Source organism: Periplaneta americana, chromosome 9, assembly GCF_040183065.1.
Source record: "Periplaneta americana isolate PAMFEO1 chromosome 9, P.americana_PAMFEO1_priV1, whole genome shotgun sequence".
Classification (NCBI taxonomy): Eukaryota; Metazoa; Arthropoda; class Insecta; order Blattodea; family Blattidae; genus Periplaneta; species Periplaneta americana.
This window is the reverse complement of record NC_091125.1, coordinates 68,072,849-68,097,827: the sequence shown is the minus strand read 5'-3', so window position 1 is coordinate 68,097,827 and position 24,979 is coordinate 68,072,849. Positions and strand designations below refer to the sequence as shown.

Here is a 24,979-nt window from a genome sequence, read left to right as displayed (position 1 = left end):
TTACAGAATTAATAGGGCCTATGTTTTGTTACTAGTTCTGTCAATTGTGACAATATATTTTTTTGTTTTAATTGTTAATTTTAGTTAGCTTGTAATTTGCTATTTTTTAAACATCCATTTGTGCTACTAATTATTATTGTTACGCTTTCAATTTAAGCATCTTGCTCAATCTCTGTTCATAATTTACCGACTTTTACCTCACTTCAGTCTGCTCGTAGACATCTAAAACTCGATTGTATTCCAATTCTAATTTGTTTCTAGTTACGGTGTATCAATTATCCCCTTCTAGTATTTTTTATGTTTCATTTATCTTATTTATTTACTATTTCATCATTCTGAAAGTACGGTCATGATTGATTAGACGCAATCAGTTCATAATATACCATCACTCACCATACAATGATAACAAATTAACAACGAATATGACAACATATAACAACTAAATTATCTGTGTTAGCCACAGGCGTAACTCAGTCGGCTGAGGCGCTTGTCTGTCGTTCCGGAGTTGCCTCGGGCGCGGGTTCGATAACCTAGTTGGGTTTTTCCGAGGTTTTCCTCAACCCTCAGGCGAATATCAGGCAATCTATGGCGAACCCTCGCCCTCATCTCGCCAAAAACCATCTTACTATCACCAATTTTACCGACGATAAACAACAGCGTCGTTAAATAACCAACTAAAAAAGAAAGTTCTAACTTTAAAATAGAATATTAATTCTTCATTTAACATTCTATTGCTATTATGTTCCTATCTAATCTATAGGCCTATATCCTAGTAAAGACGGATTTTATGTCTACCCATACAACTCTCCATCGCCACATAATAAAATAGTGAACACTTAGATTTAAACAATTCACATTTTTTTTACATTCATCTAAAAACTTATGCTCTTCTCATTATTATATCTTCTACATTTCTATATAGCACTACATACAAAATGTTTATGGAGCCAGTGCTGACATACTGCGAAGAAATTTTAATTACTTCACCTTTCATAAACGAAATAGAATATGTTCAAAACCAAGCTCTCAGGCTCATTACTGGTGGAATCAAAACAACTCCAATAGATTCTATGAGATTCCTCACTAATATTAATAGCATCAAAATGACAATAGAAGAAAAAGCATGATTCAATATAAAAAACCTATCACACTACCAGGACACAATTGGCATTCATACAGTCCTCTCTGTAGATTAAAAACTCAAAAAAGTTTCATATCCATGGTTCAAGAATTAAAACAGAAAATCAACGTCCCGAATTTAAAAGAAAATTTACAAATTAAACCAAACCCTTTAACTCTATTAAATATAGAGTATAATCTACAGTAAATTTAACAGAAGAAATACTGAAATCGGAAGTAAACACTGAAATAGTGAAACAATTGTCTTTAGAGATAATTAATATTAGGTACCCTCCACAAAACTGGCTTCATTTATACACCGATGGATCCTTGATCTCCAGGGAACAAGGTGCAGATGCAGGTGTTACGTGCTGTCTCTTCTCACTTTATAGATCTCTTGGATATGGAACAATAAGTTTTGATGGAGAAATCATTGGAATAAGTGAAAATCTCAGGAATCTTCTTTGCCACATCAATAAATTTAAGAATGCAGTTATATTGTCAGACTCGAAAGCAGCTATTCTATCAATAGTCTCGAGACACACACGTTCACCTCAAACAGCAGAAATAACTAAAATGCCCTCTCAATATTAACGCTCAATAAAAGAATTGTATTCCAATGGATACCATCCCATTGTGGAATCCTGAGAAACGAGAATGCTGATGCTTTAGCAAAGAAGGGCAGCTCCAGGGGCGGCCCGTCCTTATGTGCTACAGTGCTACAGCACAATGATAATTTTTGCTCAAATAAAGTGTTTGCAATACCATAGTATTTGATCTGCCATTTGACAATTTCCCGTTGTTATGTTCATGACGCGTTATAGAGTGTTTAGTCTTCGCTCTTCGCTCTTTGGTGCCTCAGGGGGTTCGTTGTGCTACTAAAAACTTACATGAAAATGTAGACAGTTAATGCGCATGTGCGAAGCTGAAGTAACTGCTCTGATTGGCTATTTTTACGCGGGGAAGTGCTGTAGTCAGCTTCAGCACAACACAGCTTGGAGATTGCAAAAGTAAAGCGTAAGGAAAGAATGCTTGTTTGTGGAGGAACTGGGAACTATGTACAATGTATTTGGTAATTCAAATGTTCCACTGCTGCTGCCATCTACCAGTTTTTTGAGGTTCCTCCTGAATCAATCAGCACGCGACGGAAAATTGAATCCCAGAAAATTGATGCCAAGGAGGTATGTAACGGTATAATTCAGGAAACTACTCATCGTTTCCAATCTTTAAGCTACCTAGACGCAACAAAATTGTTAAACAGCGAATTTTTTGACAATTTTTTGCATAATTTTCCTGAACGCGAACTTGAAGTTGCTGTCAACAGCTATACTGTACTGAACAAAAGAATGTTAAAGACACAACTTGGAGCTCTATACGGAAGATCCGACTTACGAAATATAGATGGCTGTTCAACTGTTACAAAACATAGTCTCCAACAATTCACGGGATCCATTCTGTGAAGTAACGAAGTTGTTAAATATTTTGGTTACAACACCAATGACCACTGCTGAGCCAGAAAGATGTTTTTCTTGCTTCAAACGCATAAAAACGTTTTTAAGGAACGCTATGTCCCAGGATCACCTCACTGCTCTTGCAGTACTGTCAATAGAAAAGAGTATAATGTCCAGGATGGAGGGATTTAACGTTTAACACCAGGGTAATTGACAAGTTCTGCAGTAGGAAGGAACTCCATATTTCGTCACTAGGCGAGTCTCAAATTAAGATAAATGCATATAAGTGTATACAGTAGGCCGATATAGAGATTGTAGCACACTCATTATTTTGACCACCAGCTGCCCAGCACTGCTACTTACAGACCTGGTACTAAATATATATATTACTCTGTGAAAAGATTTATTAAATCTACATACGTAGACTTCAACAAACAAAATTTGATAACACAATCTCAAGAGAAAAAATAGAACTCTCTGCATCACAATCCATAGTTAATTCCCGATTTACCATGCAAAGTGCTTCAGTGGCTGACCATGACAATATCTTTGAAAAATATTGGAGTGCAAGACTTTATTGTCAAACGCCTGGGATTAGAAAACAACATATTTCTATGTAGTGAATTCCTATGTTAAACACTCCATTCCTCTATTAAGGTTAAATCACTTTTTAGTCAAAACGACACCTTTAGATATTCTATTATATAGGCCTAAGTATTCTTCATAGCTTTATACCAGGTACAGAATACTCAACCTCTGTAATCACACGTCAGTAAGAGGTTTCTATTATGATTTGTATGTTTAGTCAATAGGTGAGATATGGTGATAGAGACCAGATTAATCTTGCTCAGGATAGGGACCAATGGCGGGCTTATGTGAGGGTGGCAATGAACCTCCGTGTTTCTTAAAAGCCAGTAAATAAGTAAGTAAGTATGTTTAGTCAGTAGTCCGAAGACTGCTTGAAACCTTATAATTATTACGAATAAGACATAAGACAACTAAGCCAGGAGATAATGTGATAGCGTGGCCAGTTCCTTTCCTCCTTCTAGTATATTATTGTATCTTATTTACATTTCATGCCCACATGCTGTATTTGTGTAATGGCAAATAAATTACTTCCGTAAGTTACCAGTTCCAGGTATAGACTTTATGGCGTGTTGCGATTACAGAAAAGTGAATCTTCCTGGCTTTGTCTGCTTTAGGCCGACCCAGTTTTCTCTTTCTCTATCAGTAACGCGTTTCTTTAAACCATCAGCAATAAAATTGTTTCCTGACCACTTTACGAACATTGCTCAGAACAAAACGAGTAATGAGACCGCTATCTTAAGTAGATTTCATTAAAGCGATAAGTTTCATGAAAGCAGCTGTATGAAACTGATCTCATGCAATGGGTTACGTGGTCAGTTTCACACGTTCGTAATTCTTATGGGCAGTAGTTGTATAATCTTCCTTTGAAGATAATACACTGCTCAATAAAATTAAGAAATAATATGATTATGACGTCATCTGATAGCAACTCTGCAAACCTAAAGCAGGATAGTAAAGACACCGTTAAGTTAAAGTAGTAGTGTTGAGGTTCGGGGTTAAATCAGCCAACCAGCTATAGAAATGCTGATCATACGATGGTGATCCCACACCTCTTCCTATTTAGGAGTTGTTTACTTTATAATCTCACATCGTGTTGATAGTATACCCATACTTTGGATCAGGAATGTTCAGCGCGGGCATTTCTAGCCTTTAAAAGAGGTACAACAGTGACGTAGAATATTTTTTTAGCATGTACCTGCATGTGATTCTGAGATTCTACGTCACTGATGCACCTCGTTCAAAGGCTACAATTTCCGGCACTTAACATGCCTGCCATGGATTGACATCGCCAGTTAGCCACAAATTCTGCTTGGAGAGCCATCGACATGTTACAAATGAGACAGACGCAGCAGTACGTAGGTATAGCCCAAGGACTAGGGGTGCCCGCGCTACGAGCGTGCTAAACTAGCCCCGGCTATCGAGTGATTACTTGTACAGGATTCTTATCATGTCATATCGCTAACACTGGTTTATGAATACGAAAAACGTTAGTTCGCTGATCATCTACCGGAAGCCCGCGCTAAGAATGTCTATGAATATGGCCCTTAGTGTCTCACAAAGTGTTATCAGTAGACTATGGAGACGTTACAGGGATACTAAAACTGTTGACAGATGACCTGGCCAAGATTGTCCTATATCAGCGGTGACCAAAGCGGGTGTCGTGATTATATCTTGTAATCACAGACATTCAAACGGGTACGAGGAGTTTCTTGTACGTTGCTGTGTGTTTCATTCACGTACTGAAGGCAAGCAGTGGCTGTATCATATCGTTCTACAAACTGTCTCTACAAGCAGTAAGAGGTGGTTTCGTAAAGAATGAGAAGGAGAACTTTTTTGTTCTGTCGGACAAAATGTAATATGTTTAGTTTGCTGTACGGTTCAATTAGGAGTATATAGAAACATTAATTGCCACGCTGAATAATGTCAAGATAAATGGGAGAACCGTAAGTAATGTCATTAATTTCAATAGGTTATTATTTGAGATATTTCAAACACAAAATGTTAATATAGCACAATTTTGCACGCTTTTGCTTCCTTTTCTTGATAAAAATTGTATTATATGAAATATTTCATGGAGTATTTTGGGAAACCTGCTGAATTAATTCCCAATACGCTCAGTCAGTTTAAGAGAGCAGTGTATTATGATAATAAATTATTGAAAGAACTTCAGTTTTGTTCTTTAAATGTGCAGAAATTTGATCCGAATCAATGTAACTTTTCATTCTGAAAAGGGATTTTAAAATGTTACATTTGTTCGTATCAGATTTCAGCACATTTAAAGGATAAAACTATAATTCTTTCAATCATTCATTATCATAATACTCTGCCCTCTTAAATTGACTGAGGATATTGGGAATTAAATCAATGGCTTCCCCGAAACACGCTATGAAATGTTTCGTATAAAACAGTTTTTATCTCGAAAAGGAAACAAAACCGAGCAAAATTGTATTAAACGTTTTCGTTGAAATATATCAAGGAAAACCCTCTTAAATTAATGACATTCCTTACGGTTCCCCCAGTATATAGTATATGGTGCTTTAGTTATTATGGTATGAACTAATACTGATATAAAGTGCGTTTCATAATTACAGCTACAAATTGCAGTGGTGAATAGAGGACAATGAAACAAGGCAGAGTCCTAGTAAACAAAGGTTCGGAAACTAGTAATTTCCTAATTGTATGGGATTTTATTATGCCTCGTCAGTACAAGTACTACTCGGGCTAACATAACACCCGATATACATTGGAAGAAGAGAGCGTTAGAACATGTACTCATTATGACCACCATTCATATGACATCGGCACGTTTCCTCTTAGACAATCGTACACGTCCGAATATTCTTGGCGTGTCTCTAATGCATTGACAACTATTGAAAATTAATTCCCGGAGTTCGTTAACATTATCAACAGTGCTGGAATACACATAAGCTTACTATTTCAAATATTCCCAAACATAAAAATCTAATGGCTTGAAATCGGGAGACTTGGGAGACCATGGTATGGTAAGCCTTGGCCGATACACCTGTTGTGGAAGCTTGTACGTAAGAACTCTCGAACGTTCAAATGAAAGTGAGCCAGTGCTTTGTCATGCAGTACTACAGTAGCTGCCTTTCGCAAAGAGGCACATTATCCAAAATGTCGCGTACTAGACTTCGGATTTTAGGGAAAACCATATTTTAATCCTTAAAAAATAAGTTCATAAAAACTTGCAAGTACATGTGTATCATAAAACTATGTCTAAAATTGGTATTTTAATAGCACCTAAAATACCTATTTTGTCGACAAAGCCTATTTTGACCTATTAAGTATGTTTTATCTCTAATAGGTCAAAACACCCATTCTTATTCCAAAAATTTGTTTTTTAAATTAGAAATGTGTTGCTGGTTCTGTTGGAAAAACGGGATAATCTGGAGCAAGTTCTGCAGAGAAATGTAGGGCTGAAGGACCTGCGTACTGCTTCAGATATCCTAGCTGGGAAGAACATGGATTTATAGTATAACATTCCTGTCCAACTAGTGTAAAAATTGAAATACGCTCCTGTTACTTCAGCGGATGTGGAGCGTTCGTTTTCAGCATAGGCTACAAATTGTGTTGAGTGAGAGACGGCATTGCTTTTGAGTTGAAAATTTAGAAAAAGCATTAGTAATTTATTGTGAAGCTAATTATGAACATTAACGGACAAGTCTTAGTAAAAATTGATTATATTTGGCATGTTTGTGTACTGAATTTATGTCTAAAACTTATTTTTCACATTTAATTGTTTAGTTTATATATAAATAGTTAGGTACTGTATTTGTTGTTCTTGTACTTTTAGTAGTAGTGGTGATAACGGTGTATAAGCATTTAAAATTATTAAATTCTATAAATGAATTCCTGATGATTTGGAACATGTTTTTGAAGAAAAAGTTATTTTTTCTTAGAGCCCTTTTCAATTCTTTAGAGACTATTTCCTACACTTTTAAGTCTATTTTAGGCACCTAAAATTACATTTTAACGACCTAAAAATCCGTACCCTAGTGATGACATATCTAGGAAACTGTTGGTTTCCGTATCTATGTTTATTAGATTTTTTGCCTTGTTCCAGCATCCTCTAGTCACCCCCTGCGATTTGCACCTATAACCCTGTAAAGGCTAAAGAAACACGTAACGTTCTTGTTGCGAATTATGACTTATATTTTTCATTAGAATGTCCTTAGGTAACTCCTGTTGCATGTTTGAAAATACGTGACCCTATAAAAAAAACTCTGAAATTACTTCCACTTTTCTTCGTCCTCGATACCAAAAATTTTTAAGAGACGATGCTATAGTTGTCATGTAGACGCTATAATGCATTATTCCAGGTGAAATTCTCCTTTTTTGCATGTATAGTGTGTTTTGTACTGTTCGTGCACCGTATTTTTCAGATAAGTCAGTATTATGTGCCGACATAGTATTAAAATAATTATATTAATGAATAACGTAATTAAAAGAGTGTTTGAAGTTACTGTTTCAATTTAATATGAGTTTCAAAATTCTTGCATGCAAAAGAGAGAGCCTAATTGCCCAATTATAATGACAACTCGTTAACAGGGGCGTTACCGAACATGGAATACTAGCCTCTTCTTCCAATTCTAACATTTTGCGTCATAGCAAGAAAAACATTATATTTAGAAACATTTATTCATCCCCTTCTCAGTTGAAGATACTCCCATTAGCATTGGAAGAACTTGTAAATCCTATCATACAGATCGGAAGGGTATTATTTTCAATTCATTTTCACATAAACCCATAGGCCTACATCAAAAGGGTGAAGAAGTTATAATAACTGAGAATTGGTACAATGTTGGCAGCGAAAATGAAATCCTGTCTGAATATGTTTCTTACCTACTTTGTTCCTGGAGTATTTCTTCTACTTCCGGTACAATATTGTACTTGAAGTTATAATAACTGAGAATTGGTACAATGTTGGCAGCGAAAATGAAATCCTGTCTGAATATGTTTCTTACCTACTTTGTGCCTGGAGTATTTCTTCTACTTCCGGTACAATATTGTACTTATTAACTTGGATTATTTTACGACGGTTTATCAATTGCTATGGTTATATAGCGTCTGAATGAGATGAAGGCGATAATGCCAACGAAATGACCCCGGGGTCCAGCGCCGAAAGTTACCTAGCATTTGCTCTTAATGTGTTGAGGAAAAACCCCGGAAAAACTTCAACCAGGTAACTTGTTCCAACCAGGATTTGAACCCATGCTCACTCGTTTCACGGTTAGGCATGCTACCGCTACTCCATGGCGGTGAACTTCCATTATCCTAGAGATGTTCGTGTGTGCTTGGATCAAGTTTTTAATCTTAGAGTAATATGACGGAGTGCAGCCATTGAAATAAATAATAATAAATTTATTGTTAATAAAAACTCGAATACAATTTATTATAAACACTGCATTTACCCGATCTCACTCTAATAGTGTAAAGTGACTTTTGTGCCACCCAGTATATTCGAAATCCGACACGAGTGAGGACTCTAAAAGGAGACAGCATGAGATAGTTATGGAATATACTTACTAAAGGATTCAGAGTCTAAAAATAATTTTGAAAAATTTCACGCCTATGAGTTTGTGGCTAAAATCAATTTGTTTTTAAGTGTCATTTGTCTTTGTGTTCTAGATACAATATACCTACCTCTAACGGAAGTGCTAAAAATTAGCTCTTTCATTTCTCAATACAAGACTTGTAGTGCCTTATAACAGATCTCACTTCTTAAAACAATTCAGTGTATCTATTTGTCGAATTTGTTGCCTATCTTGCTCGACGCTCGTCGGAGCATTCCAACGTTCTCGATATTTTTTTCATTTAGTGTTCTGCCCAGAGGTAGATCTTTTACAGCAAACCCAGCTTTCTCCAGTCTTTCCTACTTTCTACCTTCCTCTTTGTTTCCTCATATGATCCATATAGCTTAATGTCGTCTATCATCTGGTATCTTCTTCTACCCCGAACTCTTCTCCCGTTCACCATTCCTTCCAGTGCATCCTTCAGTAGGCAGTTTCTTCTCAGTCAGTGACTCAACCAATTCCTTTTCCTCTTCTTGATCAGTTTCAGCATAATTCTTTCTTCACCCACTCTTTCTAATACAGCTTCATTTCTTATTCTGTCTGTCCACTTCACACGTTCCATTTTCTCCATATCCACATTTCAAATGCTTCTATTCGCTTCGTCGTAATGCCCATGTTTCTGCCCTATACAGTGCCACACTCCATACAAAGCAGTTCACTAGTCTCTTCTTTAGTTTTTTTCAAGAGATCCGCAGAAGATGCTCCTTTTTCTATTAAAATCTTCCTAGAGCATTTCTGTCCTCCATTCGACTTCCTGGCAGCAGCTCATTTTACTGCTTATAGTACAACCCAAGTATTTGAAGCTGTCCACTTGCTCTACTGGTTCATTTAGAATTCACAAGTTTATCTTCTAAATTCTTCCTCCTATGACCATGCTCTTTGTCTTATTTGCATTTATCTTCATCCCAAATTGCTCACAGCTGTCATTAAGCTCCAATAGCACAATCCTTAGTATCGTCTCCTCTTCTGCTAACAACGCCATATCATCAGCAAATCTTATGCACTTTATTCTTCTTCCTCCTACTATCACTCCTCCCATGTTCTGAAAACAGTTCTTTACTAAATCCGCCAATTAGATGTTGAACAGGATAGGTGATAAAGGACATCCTTGACGTACTCCTCTCCCAATTTCACTTTCTTCTGACATTTCTTCTCCTATCTTGACTTTCACTCGTTTCATATAAACATTACTGAAGTCTTCTCTCTTTCCAATCCACGCCTATTTTCTTTAGGATCGCCAGCACTTTATTCCAATCCACTCTGTCAAAATCCTTTTCTAGGTCCACAAATACTACATACACTTCTTTATTCTTCTCTAGGTATCTTTCACCGATTGTTTTTTTTTAGTTTGGTTATTTAACGAAGCTGTATCAATCGCCGATTGTCCGTAGCAGTCCAATTGTATCTCTCGTACCTTTTTCCTTCCTGAAGCCAAACTGCTCTTCTTCCAACTGTTTTTCCATTTTTCCATATTAGAATATAAACGTCGATTCAGTATTCGCAAGAGAATCTTCGCCGAGTGCGATATTAGACTGATAGTTCTGAACTCCTTACATTTCTTGGCATTATTTTTTTTTCGGTATTGGAATCAACACTGTCTCCGTAAAATCTTCAGGCCATTCGTCTTTCACATATATTTCGTTGCATAATGATAGAATTTTCTACTTGTCTTCACCCAAGCATTTCACTAATTCAATGGGGATCCCATCAGCTCCTGTTGCTTTCCCATTCTTCATTTCCTTAAGCGCTATTTCAACTTCTTCTCTTTTGGGGGGCGGGTTATTTTACGACGCTGTATCAACATCTAGGAACTTCTTCTATTAAAATATAAAATCCTTTTTAGTCTTTTGATACGGCTTCTTTGTCTTCTGTATCTAAGTCATCTGGACGATTCCTTGTTCATATAACTCTTCTATATTATTCCTTGTTTGTATGTTATTTCATTTCCGATGTCATCCTCTGTCAACCAAATGAATTTCCTGTTCTTATTTGTGAAGTTCAAACATTTTACTTCGCGGTACATTAAATCATATCTTCCTTTTCTATCTAGATCCTATTTCTTTACATTTCTCTTTCATCCAGGCTTCTCTTGCTTTATCAGTTTCTCTTCTTAGTTCGTTGTTTAGTTTCCTGTAGTTTCTTCTACCTTCTTCTGTGTTGATGGTTTTACATTTTCTCCTCTCCTCCATCTTCTCCAACATTTTCCCTGTAAACTAATGTTTCTTAATTCTTACACTTCTCTGTATCCTACTGTTTCTTCTGCTATTGTCTGCATTCAACTTTTTAAATGAATCCAGTACTCATTACTATTATCAGGTGTGGATTCTATTGCAACGATACATTACCGTCACTTTTCGTTTCTGACTTGAACGTTCTGGCACTACTCAGAGAAAGTGGCTTCAGCCGTCACTGGAATGTTGTACTTTTCACAATTAAATTTTTTGATGTGGCGAAGTTGACTAACCTAACTTCATTATCATTACTAGTTACGTGTAGGCTCTCTTTATCAATAGTCGGTTTACCAGCATCTTGTTCAATAATAATACTACATATATGCCTCGTGTATATTTGTAAAATTATTCCATCTCTGACTTTCATTCGTTCATAAATAAACGCAACGCAAATCAAAGATCAAATTTTGTTACCTTAAAATAGCATTCAATTTAACTATATATTGGTCATTCATCTTTAGTTTCAACAGTATACATTTTGTGTGCGTAAGGATGTTTTAGCCCCACCTTATAATGCATTTGTGCCCAATCCACGATTCACTCAGGAATTTCTGTAATGACACAAAGCTTATGTCCATCTTATGTATAATTTTCAATGGTGAAAGAATTATTCAGATTGGTTAATTAGCTTCTGGGATTATACTTCATGCAAACACACACTCTTCTTATATTAATGTTGTTAAAAAATACAATTATATCGATATTAAATACAATAATAATACTACATATATGCCTCGTGTATATTTGTAAAATTATTCCATCTCTGACTTTCATTCGTTCATAAATAAACGCAACGCAAATCAAAGATCAAATTTTGTTACCTTAAAATAGCATTCAATTTAACTATATATTGGTCATTCATCTTTAGTTTCAACAGTATACATTTTGTGTGCGTAAGGATGTTTTAGCCCCACCTTATAATGCATTTGTGCCCAATCCACGATTCACTCAGGAATTTCTGTAATGACACAAAGCTTATGTCCATCTTATGTATAATTTTCAATGGTGAAAGAATTATTCAGATTGGTTAATTAGCTTCTGGGATTATACTTCATGCAAACACACACTCTTCTTATATTAATGTTGTTAAAAAATACAATTATATCGATATTAAATAGTATTAAACGAATATCTTCCTTTTCTTGTGCAAGGCCGCCTTAAACGCAGTGTCATTTGTTTTCACTTCATTGTATTAGTCTGATTGAGGTAGCTATAACATAAAACGCATTGTTATTTTAAAACTCATATATCTCGTTAAATATTAGCCCTATCAAAATTTTGCAGGGAATAAAATTGGTCAGAAACATTTTAAAGCAACTTTTGTAATGTAACATTTTCTTAAAAAATCAGCAATAAGCGAGATATTTCGATTTATTTACATACATATATACTGTACACACATACGTACATACGCTCGCACGCACACACACACACACACACACATACACACACACACAAATTTCAAAAATACGATTTTCGGTCTCAGAAAGGTTGATTGTACGTGTTTAGATCATTTATTTGTGCAAAAGCGAGAATTACCAGAAAAATGTTTGTTACAGTTTTATTATTAGTATGGGATTGTATAATTTTACTAACTCCTTTCATGATCTTTTATCAATCTATCTTTACTATTACTAATAATTGTTACTAATCCTTATTTTCCTGTCCCCACGAAACATTTTCATTAACTCATCGAAACTGCTTTCTACTCCAACTAGAACTCTGTTCTAAAACTCCCTGAAATCTTCACCTTTTTTCTTTTTCTCTTTGTTTACCCGTTTCCATCGATAGCTCCTCCTTCACTTCTCCTACCTGCACAGCCCTGCATCACTTTCAATGTCATAGGGACAGCCCTTTTTGCACTCTTCTACTATATTTCTGTCTTTATTGCTACTGTTATTCCCCTCTCCCATATTTCTGATGTTTTCCCTCACCATTTCTTCTACTCCACTCTCCTTTTCTGTACTTTCCTTTTCGCTTTTACTTGCTGAGTCTCTCCGCTCAGTTCGTTGTTTTTACATGTCACATTCCTCCTCCCCATCACTAAATCTTAATTTCCCATTCAGTTTGTTGCTTTCCCGTGTCACACTCATGATTTTGCTCTTCGCCTCATTAAATGTTACTATTCTTGTCTTACCTACCTGCGTTGCTTCATACTGGTGATATTTGTCTTAGTATTGATGATCTGGTCCCATCTTTATCCAACATTTGTTTTATAGCTGACGTCTACAGAAGCCTACACTCTTCTATTCATCCTCTTCATTTTTCCTGGCGTTGTACTTTGATTTACCTGTGCATCACTTCGCACATTTTTCTTCTCGTCTGCCTTCCTTTCCGGCTGTTCGTGGTTTTCTGCCGTCATCATTCTAGTTTTTGTTGATCTCGTCATTTTTTTCGTGTTCATTGCCGGTTTAGTTGTTCGGACTTGTTCTTATTTATCCCAAATTCCAGATGATTAATCATTATCTTTACAAAACTCTAGGTCATAATACTTTCCATTTATACTTTCAGTTTGTTTTCATATATTTTTTGTAAAATAGTCCTATTTATTACTATTCATGAATGGAAGTAGTAACTTGCGTTCATTTCTTATGTCATATACATATACTTTCCTATTGTCACCTTGTTGTTTTTTCTTAAATTACTGAAGATTACTTTTGTAATTCTCATATTTTTAAATCTCACTAGTATTGGCCTACAAACCTAATATACTAAGTTCATTTCTACATAAAGATACATGGAGTATAAAATAAAACAGATAAAATAAATTATAAGATTTTATTGGATCAGTAGAATCTGGTACAAAATGTTTAACTTTTTTTCAAAACCAACAGAGGAGGTAGGTGCTAGTTGAACATACAAGCACAACTGGTTCTCTGGTTGACTCAGTTCCGCTGCTAACGCCTACTTCTATTCGGAGACGTTCTTTCGTTTCCTGGTAGGCAGGTACCTCCTGGGGCGAGAACGCCTTCAGTGGCGGTTGTGAGAGCTGCGTCGTCGACGCCCTTCCCTCCTGCTTCTGGAACTAGAGCGGCGACGTCTCCTGCGACTAGAACTCCTTCGGCGTCCTCCCCTCCTGTGCCTGCGTCCAGAACTAGAGCGGCGACGTCTCCTGCGACTAGAACTCCGGCGTCCTCCCCTCCTGTGCCTGCGTCCAGAACGAGAGCGGCGACATCTGTTTGACCTCATGTGCTTTGACCCGTTCTCCAGATCCTCGAGCTGGTAGCGGCCCTTGTCGGTCCTCAGGATTCCGTAGGTCACTCCTCGTTTCAAGGTCGTGTCTACCTGCCGCTTCAACTTGCTGGCATCAGTGTGGTAGCGCGACATGATATACTTTGCAATCTCCTTCGGAGTAGGACCGTTGGGATCTCGTAGATCCTTGATGGCCGATATCACCAATAGCATTGGCTTTGGAGCTTCCATCTCCGTTGATCGTTGAGTTTTCTGTTTTAGCACATGATGTATTCTGGAGCAAAGCTAGACAGGACCTTAAATATGCGTAGTTAACTGACAAACAAAGAATTTATCTCGCAATGGAAACCATTTTGCCTTATAGCGTTCGAAAGTGTGAAGAAAATTTATCAGGTATTTAAATATTTGTCCCGGACTGTCAAGAAAACACTACATACAATGATTTCAAGAAGTCTTGAATAGTATGCATTCCTCAAAATCAACGGATGTATAGGTGAAGAATTATTTTGTGACTGTGTCATAATATGAAAATATGAGAACATGACATAAAAGTATTGGTGATGTAAATGACCCTTGTGCAAGTGAGAGGAATCTTATAAAAAAACAAAATATATTAATTTATTCCAGACAGTGAGAAAGGAGGATGAAATTCAACACACGATTCTGACGTCATATTAACGTTACTTAGCAACAGCTCAATTTTAAGGTGTATTAAAAAAATTAATTAGGAAAATACATTAAAGCTCTATAAAAAATACTGTAACTTTGAAACATGTTGTATTTAATAACAAATGTTTCATTACATCGAAAAATTATGTTCATACAACAAAAGTAACGTAACTTTCAAAGACCTATGAATTTGTAATTATTATAACTGAATTATTATAGTCGGATAATTAATTTATGAGTGGAATATTGTGAACACAGAGTTGTGTGTGAATTTATTAATTTTTATTCTAGATTTGATAAAAAATGTAAATACCTACTGTCTCGTTAAATTGGTATTCTATACCATGTTTAAGACACACAACGTGAAATATAATATTGGAACGTAAAATAGAATGCACAATCGCTTACAGTATGATGATTAAGCACTATTTGTCATAACCAGCACATAAATCCATACAAAGTTATGTGTGGATTGCACAAGAGACAAATGAATTTTGTCTTCGTCTGTTTTTCCTCCTAAGTGATCATATTAAGCTTTACTGTCCACCATATTCTATTTCTTAGTTCTGTCTACTACGTGGCTGTGAAAAACCTTTGATTTGTAAATGCGAATTATACGTAACATAATCGGAAGTGAAAATTAAACACGAAGGAATTGTTTATCTGCAATGTAATTATACTTATTTAATTACTGTAATCAGAAAGGCCGTTTGGTGATAATATGAAGTAGTTGGGTGGAAACCTGTTAAACAATGTAATTATCCACTAAAAGTTTCAGAGAATCTGTTGGAAATTGAACCCAGTATCATTATGAGAAATAATTAGCCATCTGGTTAATTGACTGATCCGTAGCAATTTATCTGTAACTGTATCCCAGTTCTTGAAGGAAATGGTATCGTTGCTTAGACATTTAGAACAGAGATTGAGTTAAAATGTTGTATGACTTTCCATGATCCTTCATTTCGCATACGTGTACATTAATTTATACGTTTTTATCTCTTAAGATACACACTAGATTATATGATTTTTACATCCACACTGTAACCACTGCTTTTCGACCATTTTGATATAGAGGTTCCGAATTGATTTAAATTTTGCATTGTATCACATTTTTAAGCAGTTCGATTACCCATTGAAATTTAAAATCACTTCACTGTAAATAGAAAATATAATTTAAAGCATGAGTTCGGTTTTATGTACTCCCTAATTCCTAGTCTTACTGTTAATGTGACAGTTGGAGAAATATAGGTGTCCAACCACAGTTCTGCTGTACTTGATTGATCTGTGTTTGGTTTATTAAGTTAACACTTGTTCTGTTAACAAAAAAGATACTCCACATTTCGTCATCATCCTATCTACCTTCAGGGAAAAGTGGCAAAAAAAATTTCTCACATCGGTATGGTAGTCTGGTGGAGCACCATCCTGCTTGAGAAACAGGTCATTAATAGCTGGAATAATATTTTGCAACATTCTTAAATAGGCGGAACTTATGACAGCCCCTTCAGAGAAATGTGATATTGTCATTCCTCTAAAAGGCAGGCCGAACCACACTGTTATCCCTCTTCGCTCGCTCTTCTACGTGTGGGTTTTCATTAGACCAGTACACACAACTATGTCGGTTAACAGTACCATAAGTTTAAAAGTGGCTTCAACAGACCAAACAAATCTTTCTAATGTCCTAGATCATATGAAGGGTTCAGAGCCATAGTGGGCCAAGCGCCGTTTATTAAAAACGGAGAAAACAAGGTTTGAAATTAAGTGATTACCATAATTTAACGAAACATATAGCAAGTAATATAAAATATGCACATTAAAACTAAATATGTCAATTTTCATTAAACTATGGTATTTACTTAACTTTAACCATTGCTTGATCCGTTTTTAATAAACGGCGCATGGCCCGATATGGCTCTGAACCCTTCATATATACCCAGATTGCTCGGCCTTATAGGCTTTGACGGTAACAACTTTTGTCAGGTTTACTATACTGCCATCTAGTTGTTACATAAGGAGTCACGTCATAACTCTCATTTTAATTGCATTAGTGACTGTACTGTCATCTCGTGTTCGTTTACGGCGGACGAGTGGCGATCCTGGCGATTGTTCTCTTCAGAGTGCTACCGATTTTAACATAGGGATGAGCAATATATATATATATATATATATATATTAATCTAGGCTAATGTTCTCCGTGCAGGTGCTGGTATTACAAATTCAGTTTCCTACGTGGTTGCTACTCACTCACATTCTCCGTTTTTCGATAGCACTTAAGAATCCAGTTACGTTGTTCAATAAATGTGGCTGTGCCATTTTTGATTGCATTGTTGTGCCTTCTGGCAGATTTTATTATTACTACAAAGAAACGAACTCACGCTTCATAGCCTATTACGGCAGTATAAACTGCTACAAGCATCTGAAAAAAAATCTTTCATAATTTTTCTTTGTGATATTATCACTTAAAATGAGAGTACATTATATTGGGACACTATATTTTACATCCGATCTCCGTTAGCTCGCTCGACAGGTACACATCCGATTGCATGCAAATACTTTCAAATTCACATGAAACAGCTATTCGTGTGATAAAAAATATAAGGAGGGAAGTAAATAAAGAAAGAATGAAAGAAAGAGGGAGTAATATCACAAATATGGAAAAGAGAAGATATTTAACCTGACAAACTCACTAATTTACATAAAAGTTACATTGTAATCATTTATAATATTAGTATTCTATTTACAAAATTAGCATTTCAAAGTAATATGAATGTTGAAATATATAGACACACTCGTAACAAATGAGTTTACGGGAAAGGCTCCATTTAACTTCAAACTGAAGCTAAATGAAGTGCTGCCTCGCTTAACCCGAAGGCTGTTCGGACATTCAAATAATATTCGCAACCAAAGTGGACAATTCTGTATATACAGTGCTACCAAGAGTCCAACATTATCAATGAAATACTGAACGTCTTGCAGACAATCACAGAGAGTATGTAGCATTAGCCTACGAACCTACGAAAACTGAAATGTGGGAAATGGGAATTTTGTAGGGAATATCCCTTTTAATAATAATAATAATAATAATAATAATAATAATAATAATAATAATAATAATGGACAATAAACTAGACTAAATTCTATCCCCATAGAACCCAAAAGTATTTTAATAGGTGATTTTAATTCACACTCCCCTAGATGGGGCTACAGAGATATAAATTCAGCAGGAAGAGTCATAGAAGATCTAATAAACTCATCAACAATGGAATTAATATTTAATCCAAATGATCCATCTACTTACCTTCATTATAATGGTTCTGGTACAAATCCTGATCTCCTGATGGTGCCATCTGATATAATTGACAATACAAAAAGAGAAATAATAGAAGACCCAGGTTCAGGCCACAGAATCACCATAAATTCCATAACAGGTCTAATAAATAAAAGTCATAAACCAAAAATAAAAACTTCTTGGAATTTTAAAAAAGCAGATTGGTCCAATTTCCAAAATGAGATAGAAGGGAGGTGTAATATACTACTAGAATCAGAATTCAAGTCAACAGATGAAATGAATAAAAAAATTTGTGAAATATTATTGACAGCAGCCAAAAAACATATACCGCAGACACACTTGCCAAGAAAGGCACAACAATAAAACAAAAATCTAAATTTAATTTCTCATATTCCTCAATAAAACGCTTGATCACTACAAAATTTTCTCATTCATACCTACAAGAAACAGAATCAAATGCTAAAGACAAGAAATGGATTACACTACTTTCCAACCCAGATATAATCCCCCAGAGACCAAGGAAAACAGCAGTTGCAGCCTTCATACTATTGACAAATCATGACTGTCTAGCAAGTCATCTCTACAGAATAGGTATCTCAGCTTCACCCATATGTGTCCTGTGTAACGATCCAGCAGAAATGAATGAAGACCACTTGAAGACCTGTGAAGCATTAAGATCAGAAGAAACTACAGTTCAAAAGTATTGGAAAGCACGACTGCTAATGGCTTCATTGCCAAATGCAAGGCACTAGACAACAACAACAACAACAACATAATGGACGGGAACAATATCGAAAACGAAAGTTATGCGATCGCCTCTAAAATTATCGTGTTAATGCGGGAGAGTGAAAATCATGGGTTAGTTGCTGGTGACGTCGCGCATTATGCAGAATAGCTATCTATGAAGTTAACTACGTCGCGTATTATACAAGTTGTGTTGTTTACATCAGCTCAGGGTGGTGTAGAAACTTCTACAGATCAACGTCACAAATTCGATTCCTTGAACCTGAAAACTAGATGAAAATACAAAAATGATCCGAACATCCTGTCTCTTGTAATGCTCTAGTTACTTCGGATTCCATTAACTTCAATTTATAAAATTTTCATGCCGGATCACATGAACAATTTACACGAAAACGAGTTTCGTTCAGTCATTGTCAGAAAGTTGTAACAGTAATCATGAAATATTGATCTCTTCCTTTTGTTATTTCTTCCCGTTACATTTCTGTGTGGATAAAGTGCTATGCTTTGAGATACAGTGTAAGGTTTGTTAATGACTACGTAATCGTCTATTTTAATGTGTTAGTTTATTCTTGACAAGGTTTCGACATATCGTACTGGGACAGCTAGAGATGGCTTGTACGATTGGAGCCACGATGTTCCATTTATCTTACTCGCCCAAAAATAATTTTTCTCTCAGATGCCAAATGAAAATTGTTTCAAACAAAAGTTAAGTACAATGGAGAATTAATACACTGGCATATCTTTCTCATAATTTTGTTCATTATAGAGATACGAGTAATGACTTCATTTCTTTAAAAGACACCATGTAGCCTACATTTTATTCAATGAAACATTCTACCTATTCAATGTCTGTCCAAAAATAAATCACAATGTACCATTCTAATAACCAAAACATTGAGGGGTGCAAAAGAATATGGAACTCATAGCGTACGTGCTTACTGCAAGTCCGAAATAAAAAGACATTTTGTAGCATTGCAATACCGTTATTGGGCTTAATTTTATTAATGGTACCTAAATGGCAGACGATAAGTCAGGTTCGTAAGAATTATCTTTTTTTATCTTTTGTAGACCTACATTTCAGTAACAGAATTGCTATGTGGTACTAGAATGATGGATGCCCAGCACAAAACACCTTAAGAAAATATCCTGGTAGGTGGATTGGACGTGATAGTCAAGTTAGTTGACCTGCTCGTTCTTCTAACCTTACGCCATTATACTTTTTTCTTTGGGGAGCTGTCAAGGACGCTGTCTATCGAAATGTTTCAGCAACATCAGAGGACATGCAGCAGCGTATTACTCATGCTTTTACATCCATTCAGCAGGCAACACTAGAACGATCTATGGAGTCATTCATTCAAAGATTACTTATTCATAAATTTCAATGGTCACTATTAGAGCAGGACATGTAAATGTTCTGTTTTACTAGTAGGCGTACCAAAGTGCTACAAAGTGCTATTTTACTTCGAACTTGCAGTAAGTACGTACATTATGAACTCTAAATTCTTTTGCGCCCCTCAATGTTTTGTGTATTAAAATGATACACTATGATACATTTTTTAACAAGCTTCAAGATGCTAAATTATTCCATGAGTAAATTTATTTATTTATTTGGTTATTTTACGACGCTTTATCAACTACTATGGTTATCTAATGTCTGAATGAGATGAAGGTTATAATGCCGGCGAAATGAGTCCAGAATCCAGCGCCGAAAGTTACCCAGCATTTGTTCTTAATGGGTTGAGGGAAAACCACGGAAAAACCTCATCCAGGTAACTTGTCACAACCAGGATTTCAACCCGGCCCTGCTCGTTTCAGGCATGCTAACCTTTATTCCACAGCGGTGGACTCCATGAGTAAGAAAGTACACTTTGCCATTTAAAGAAATGGAGTTATTACTCGTATCTCCTTAATGAATGATAATAGATGTAGCCTACATATCACCCAGAGCCTCAATCAGAGGTAGCCTTCAGATATGTATTTCAAAAATTATTACTTCAATATAAATACGAGTATATTCCAACATTCTCTATAGTTGTCGATTTAAGATAGCCTCACAAGTAAAAATAAAGTGAATTCACATCCGGAGAGCGTGCATGTCAGACAATAGGTTCTCCACCACTAATCCATTTATATTATGTTATTCAAAAAGTTTCTAACAACACTAAACTGAGGCAGGAACTACTTGTGACGTGATATTCGTTCAAATTTTCTCTTAATATTACAATGTGATCATGTCAGTCTCTCAGAATAACAGGCCGATTAAATTATGGTCAATTATTCTTGTGCATATATTAAATAGGGGTACTTCATTATTGGTGTTTATCTGCAATATTTATTTATTTTATTAGGTTATTTTACGACGCTGTATCAACATCTCAGGTTATGTAGCGTCTGAATGAAATGAAGGTGATAATGCCGGTGAAATGAGTCCGGGGTCCAGCACCGAAAGATACCCAGCATTTGCTTGTATTGGGTTGAGGGAAAATTCTGGAAAAAACCTCAACCAGGTAACTTGCCCCGACCGGGATTCGAACCCGGACCACCTGGTTTCGCGGCCAGACGCGCTGATCGTTACTCCACAGGTGTGGACTATCTGCAATATGCGGAACTCGAATCACGTAAATGAAGTGGGTAGGCATTGGATACACACATAATAATAATCCGTGGCGCTACAGCCCGTGAAGGGCCTAGACCGACCAGCCGGCTGCTGGCCTCACGCCCACATGTCGAAGCAGAGGTGGACGATCATCCAACCAGAATGGAGGTATCGTGTGGTTAACACGATGATCCCCCCAGCCTATATAGCTGGCATTCGCAACCGGATTTTGCTACCTATCGTAGCTCCCCAAGTGCATCACGATGCTGGGTGGGCACCGGTCCCATACACTGGCTGAAATTTTTATGAGAAAATTTCTTCCCCCATGAGGACTCAAACCAGCGCGCATTCCGTAACGCGAGTCCTAGGCAGGATGCCTTAGACCGCGACGTCACGGCGCGGGACTGGATACACACATCCTCATACATAATTTAACAGTAACGTGAGAATTTTCATCAGCCCATTTGATGGGTGTCATGCAAATTACAAACACTACATACATACATCCGCAGAGATCAAATACATTTTTCTCGGGAAGGAAATAATACATTACAGGGCTCGTATCGAGGTGCATGTATCTCTTTTTGAGCATTTCCTTAATAACTTAACATTGTTACTCAAATATAAAATTATAGAATCAAAGCTATTTCGAACCTAAGTTTATACGAACGTTTACTATTATTTTTATCTTCTGAATCCGTCTCTGAACTGGATACCACATGTTATGAAACACCCTATTTGTATATTTTAGGTTTAGATTTAGATCTACTTTTCTTTAAACAAAGTCGTCTCTGTCGACCTTTCTTCCTCTTAAACATTCCTGCTTCCGGTGGGAGTATGCTCATATTAATGTTAAGTCTTTGAACTCGTAGAAATAAGTTCACACTTTTCTTTCAGGTTTTTCCTGTTGATATCCATTCAATCATTCAGTGTTACCATTCGTCGTATTAACTCATTTTCTTCTTCTGATTTCAGATCACTGTAACAACAATCGGCTACGGGGACACAGTGCCCAAAACATGGATGGGAAAAATTGTTGCGTCTTGTTTCAGTGTTTTTGCCATCTCCTTCTTCGCTCTCCCTGCCGTAAGTAAACATTCCTAAACTAACTTCTAGAGTACTGGTATGTTTTAGTACACTTAGAACTATGAGAATAGTGTAAATATATCGATCAGTGACTCGTTAGGAGAAATATTTTTATTTATTTATTTATTTATTTATTTATTTATTTATTCATTCATTGATTTATTTATTTATTCATTTATTCATTCATTTATTCATTTATTTATTCATTTATTCATTTACTTATTTATTCATTTATTCATTTATTTATTCATTTATTCATTCATTTATTTATTTATTTACTTATGTACTTATTTACTTATTTATTTATTTACTTATTTATTTATTTATTTATTTACTTACTTATTTACTTATTTATTTATTTATTTATTTATTTATTTATTTATTTATTTATTTATTTATTTATTTATTTATTTATTTATTTATTTATTTATTTATTTATTTATTTATTTATTTATTTATTTATTTATTTATTTATTTATTTATTCATTCATTTATTCATTCATTTACTTATTTATTTATTTATTTATTTATTTATTTATTTATTTATTTATTTATTTAAACATAAAGTACAATATAAACAGAAAAACTTTAGCTCGCCCCTGAAAGGGTAGAACTCGTGCTTAGGGGCGGATTCCTGAATTGAAATTAAGATCATGAAGCGATAGGTTTTTTTTAATCATGCTTGAATCTGAAAAGTGAGACAATTTCGTGGCTTCCAAAGTCTCCAGATCTCACTCCGTTGAATTTTTGTGTGGAGCTTTGTGAAGAAGCAAGTAGGCTATTAACCGTACTCTCCCATAGATCCTACCGCAATTGCGAGGAGGACTCAGCAGTGCTACTAAAAAGTAATGTGAATGGGAACATCGTCTGAGAGGAAATTTCTTATCGTTCAAACATATTTTATGTAACAAATGGTAAAATTAAGACACCTGAGAAACAAATGCATGCTTCTCATTTGTGCACTTGTTCTAATTATCAATAAATAAATTGTAAAATAGCCCATTTAATTTTGATATAAATGTAATGTAATGAATTTTTCTAAATTAATCCAACTGATTTAGGCCTTGAATCCGCAAACCTTTTACCTAATGGCAAGCATCCAATTCCAGGAATACAATGGTTATGTGAATCGCAGAATATTTGACAAGTGGATTCCCTTAAGTTAGTTTCCTGGAGAAGAATATTAAATCAAACAGTTTATCGTTGCTGATGCACCATAATTATAAATCACCGGTATTATGTTGTATAGGTTATTATGACGGAAGAAACAGTTTTATCATGTGCACCGACGCTTTTGTCTCTTTCCATTTGCTGTTATTTCGAAGGCGGCTCTCTAACATACCAGTCGTTCGATTAATGGTATGCCCATTTAACAACATTACAACTGTATTTAAAAATTGCTCCCATAATTTTTTAATTATGATTTTTGGTCCCAAAATCCATATTGTCTCAGTACTCTGATTGCACATGCGTACTTCTTTTATTATGTACTATGTGAATTACAAAACTAAAATCAGTTGTTTCGATTTACTTAAATTCTAAATGAAATGGAATCCTATATTGTATACTGTAATCTTGCAGGGCATTCTGGGATCGGGATTCGCTCTCAAAGTGCAACAAAAACAGCGTCAGAAGCACTTCAACCGCCAGATACCGGCTGCTGCCATGCTTATACAGTGCCTATGGCGGTGCTACGCGGCTGACAAGTCGTTCAACAGCATCGCCACGTGGAAGATATACATCAAGGACGTGAATCAGCAGAACCAGAGCACATCGACGCCCTTGGGCAAAGTAAGTATTTCCATTACAACATCACCAACAAACTACCTATACCATTAAAACTTTACCATTATCTTCCCAATACCATACCTAAGATTATCCCAACATCAACACAATCACTATATCCTACATCATCAATTAGGCAGTATTATCATCAAAAACTGCGTTATCACTTATTCCACAAACACAATATATACAACTACCTATACTTATATCACCTACACAAAAATCCCATTACCACCATTTCATTCATCATAATGCAATCACATTACTACTATTTCAATCATTCGAAAACGTCATCACATTACTACATTACTATTTCAATTATCACATTACTATTATTTTTATAATCGTAATATTATCACATTACTACTATTTGAATCACCCACAACTTCATCATATCATTACCGTACTTTTCTACGTATCTGCCGCAATATCATCGCATTACAATCATTTCCGTCATCCCTAACGTTATCTCATTATTACCATTTACATCACCCGCAGTGCCATCACATTGTTACCATTTACATCACTCGTAGCGTCATCAGCTCATCACATTATTACCATATCCATCACTCACAACGTAATCACATTATTACCATTTCCATCACCATGTTTTTACAGTTTTCATAATTAGGAACGCC

General features: G+C 35.7%; 2 protein-coding genes across 6 annotated transcripts in view; one reads left to right on the top strand and one right to left on the bottom strand.

Annotated features, from left to right (window-relative positions):
* Positions 1 to 24,979, top strand: part of LOC138706053 (potassium voltage-gated channel subfamily KQT member 1-like) — a 901,236-nt gene that overhangs the window by 834,570 nt on the left and 41,687 nt on the right. For all 5 annotated transcript variants that reach the window (XM_069834959.1, XM_069834960.1, XM_069834957.1 and 2 more), the window contains 2 exons: positions 22,446 to 22,556; positions 24,138 to 24,347. In XM_069834959.1, the coding sequence (XP_069691060.1) occupies positions 22,446 to 22,556; positions 24,138 to 24,347 (321 nt within the window). The remainder of the gene's footprint in view (positions 1 to 22,445; positions 22,557 to 24,137; positions 24,348 to 24,979) is intronic.
* Positions 13,784 to 14,875, bottom strand: LOC138705662 (serine/arginine-rich splicing factor 2-like). The gene has a single exon (XM_069834249.1). It carries the CDS (start codon positions 14,404 to 14,406, stop codon positions 13,954 to 13,956), a length of 453 nt encoding a protein of 150 aa, XP_069690350.1. The 5' UTR covers positions 14,407 to 14,875; the 3' UTR covers positions 13,784 to 13,953.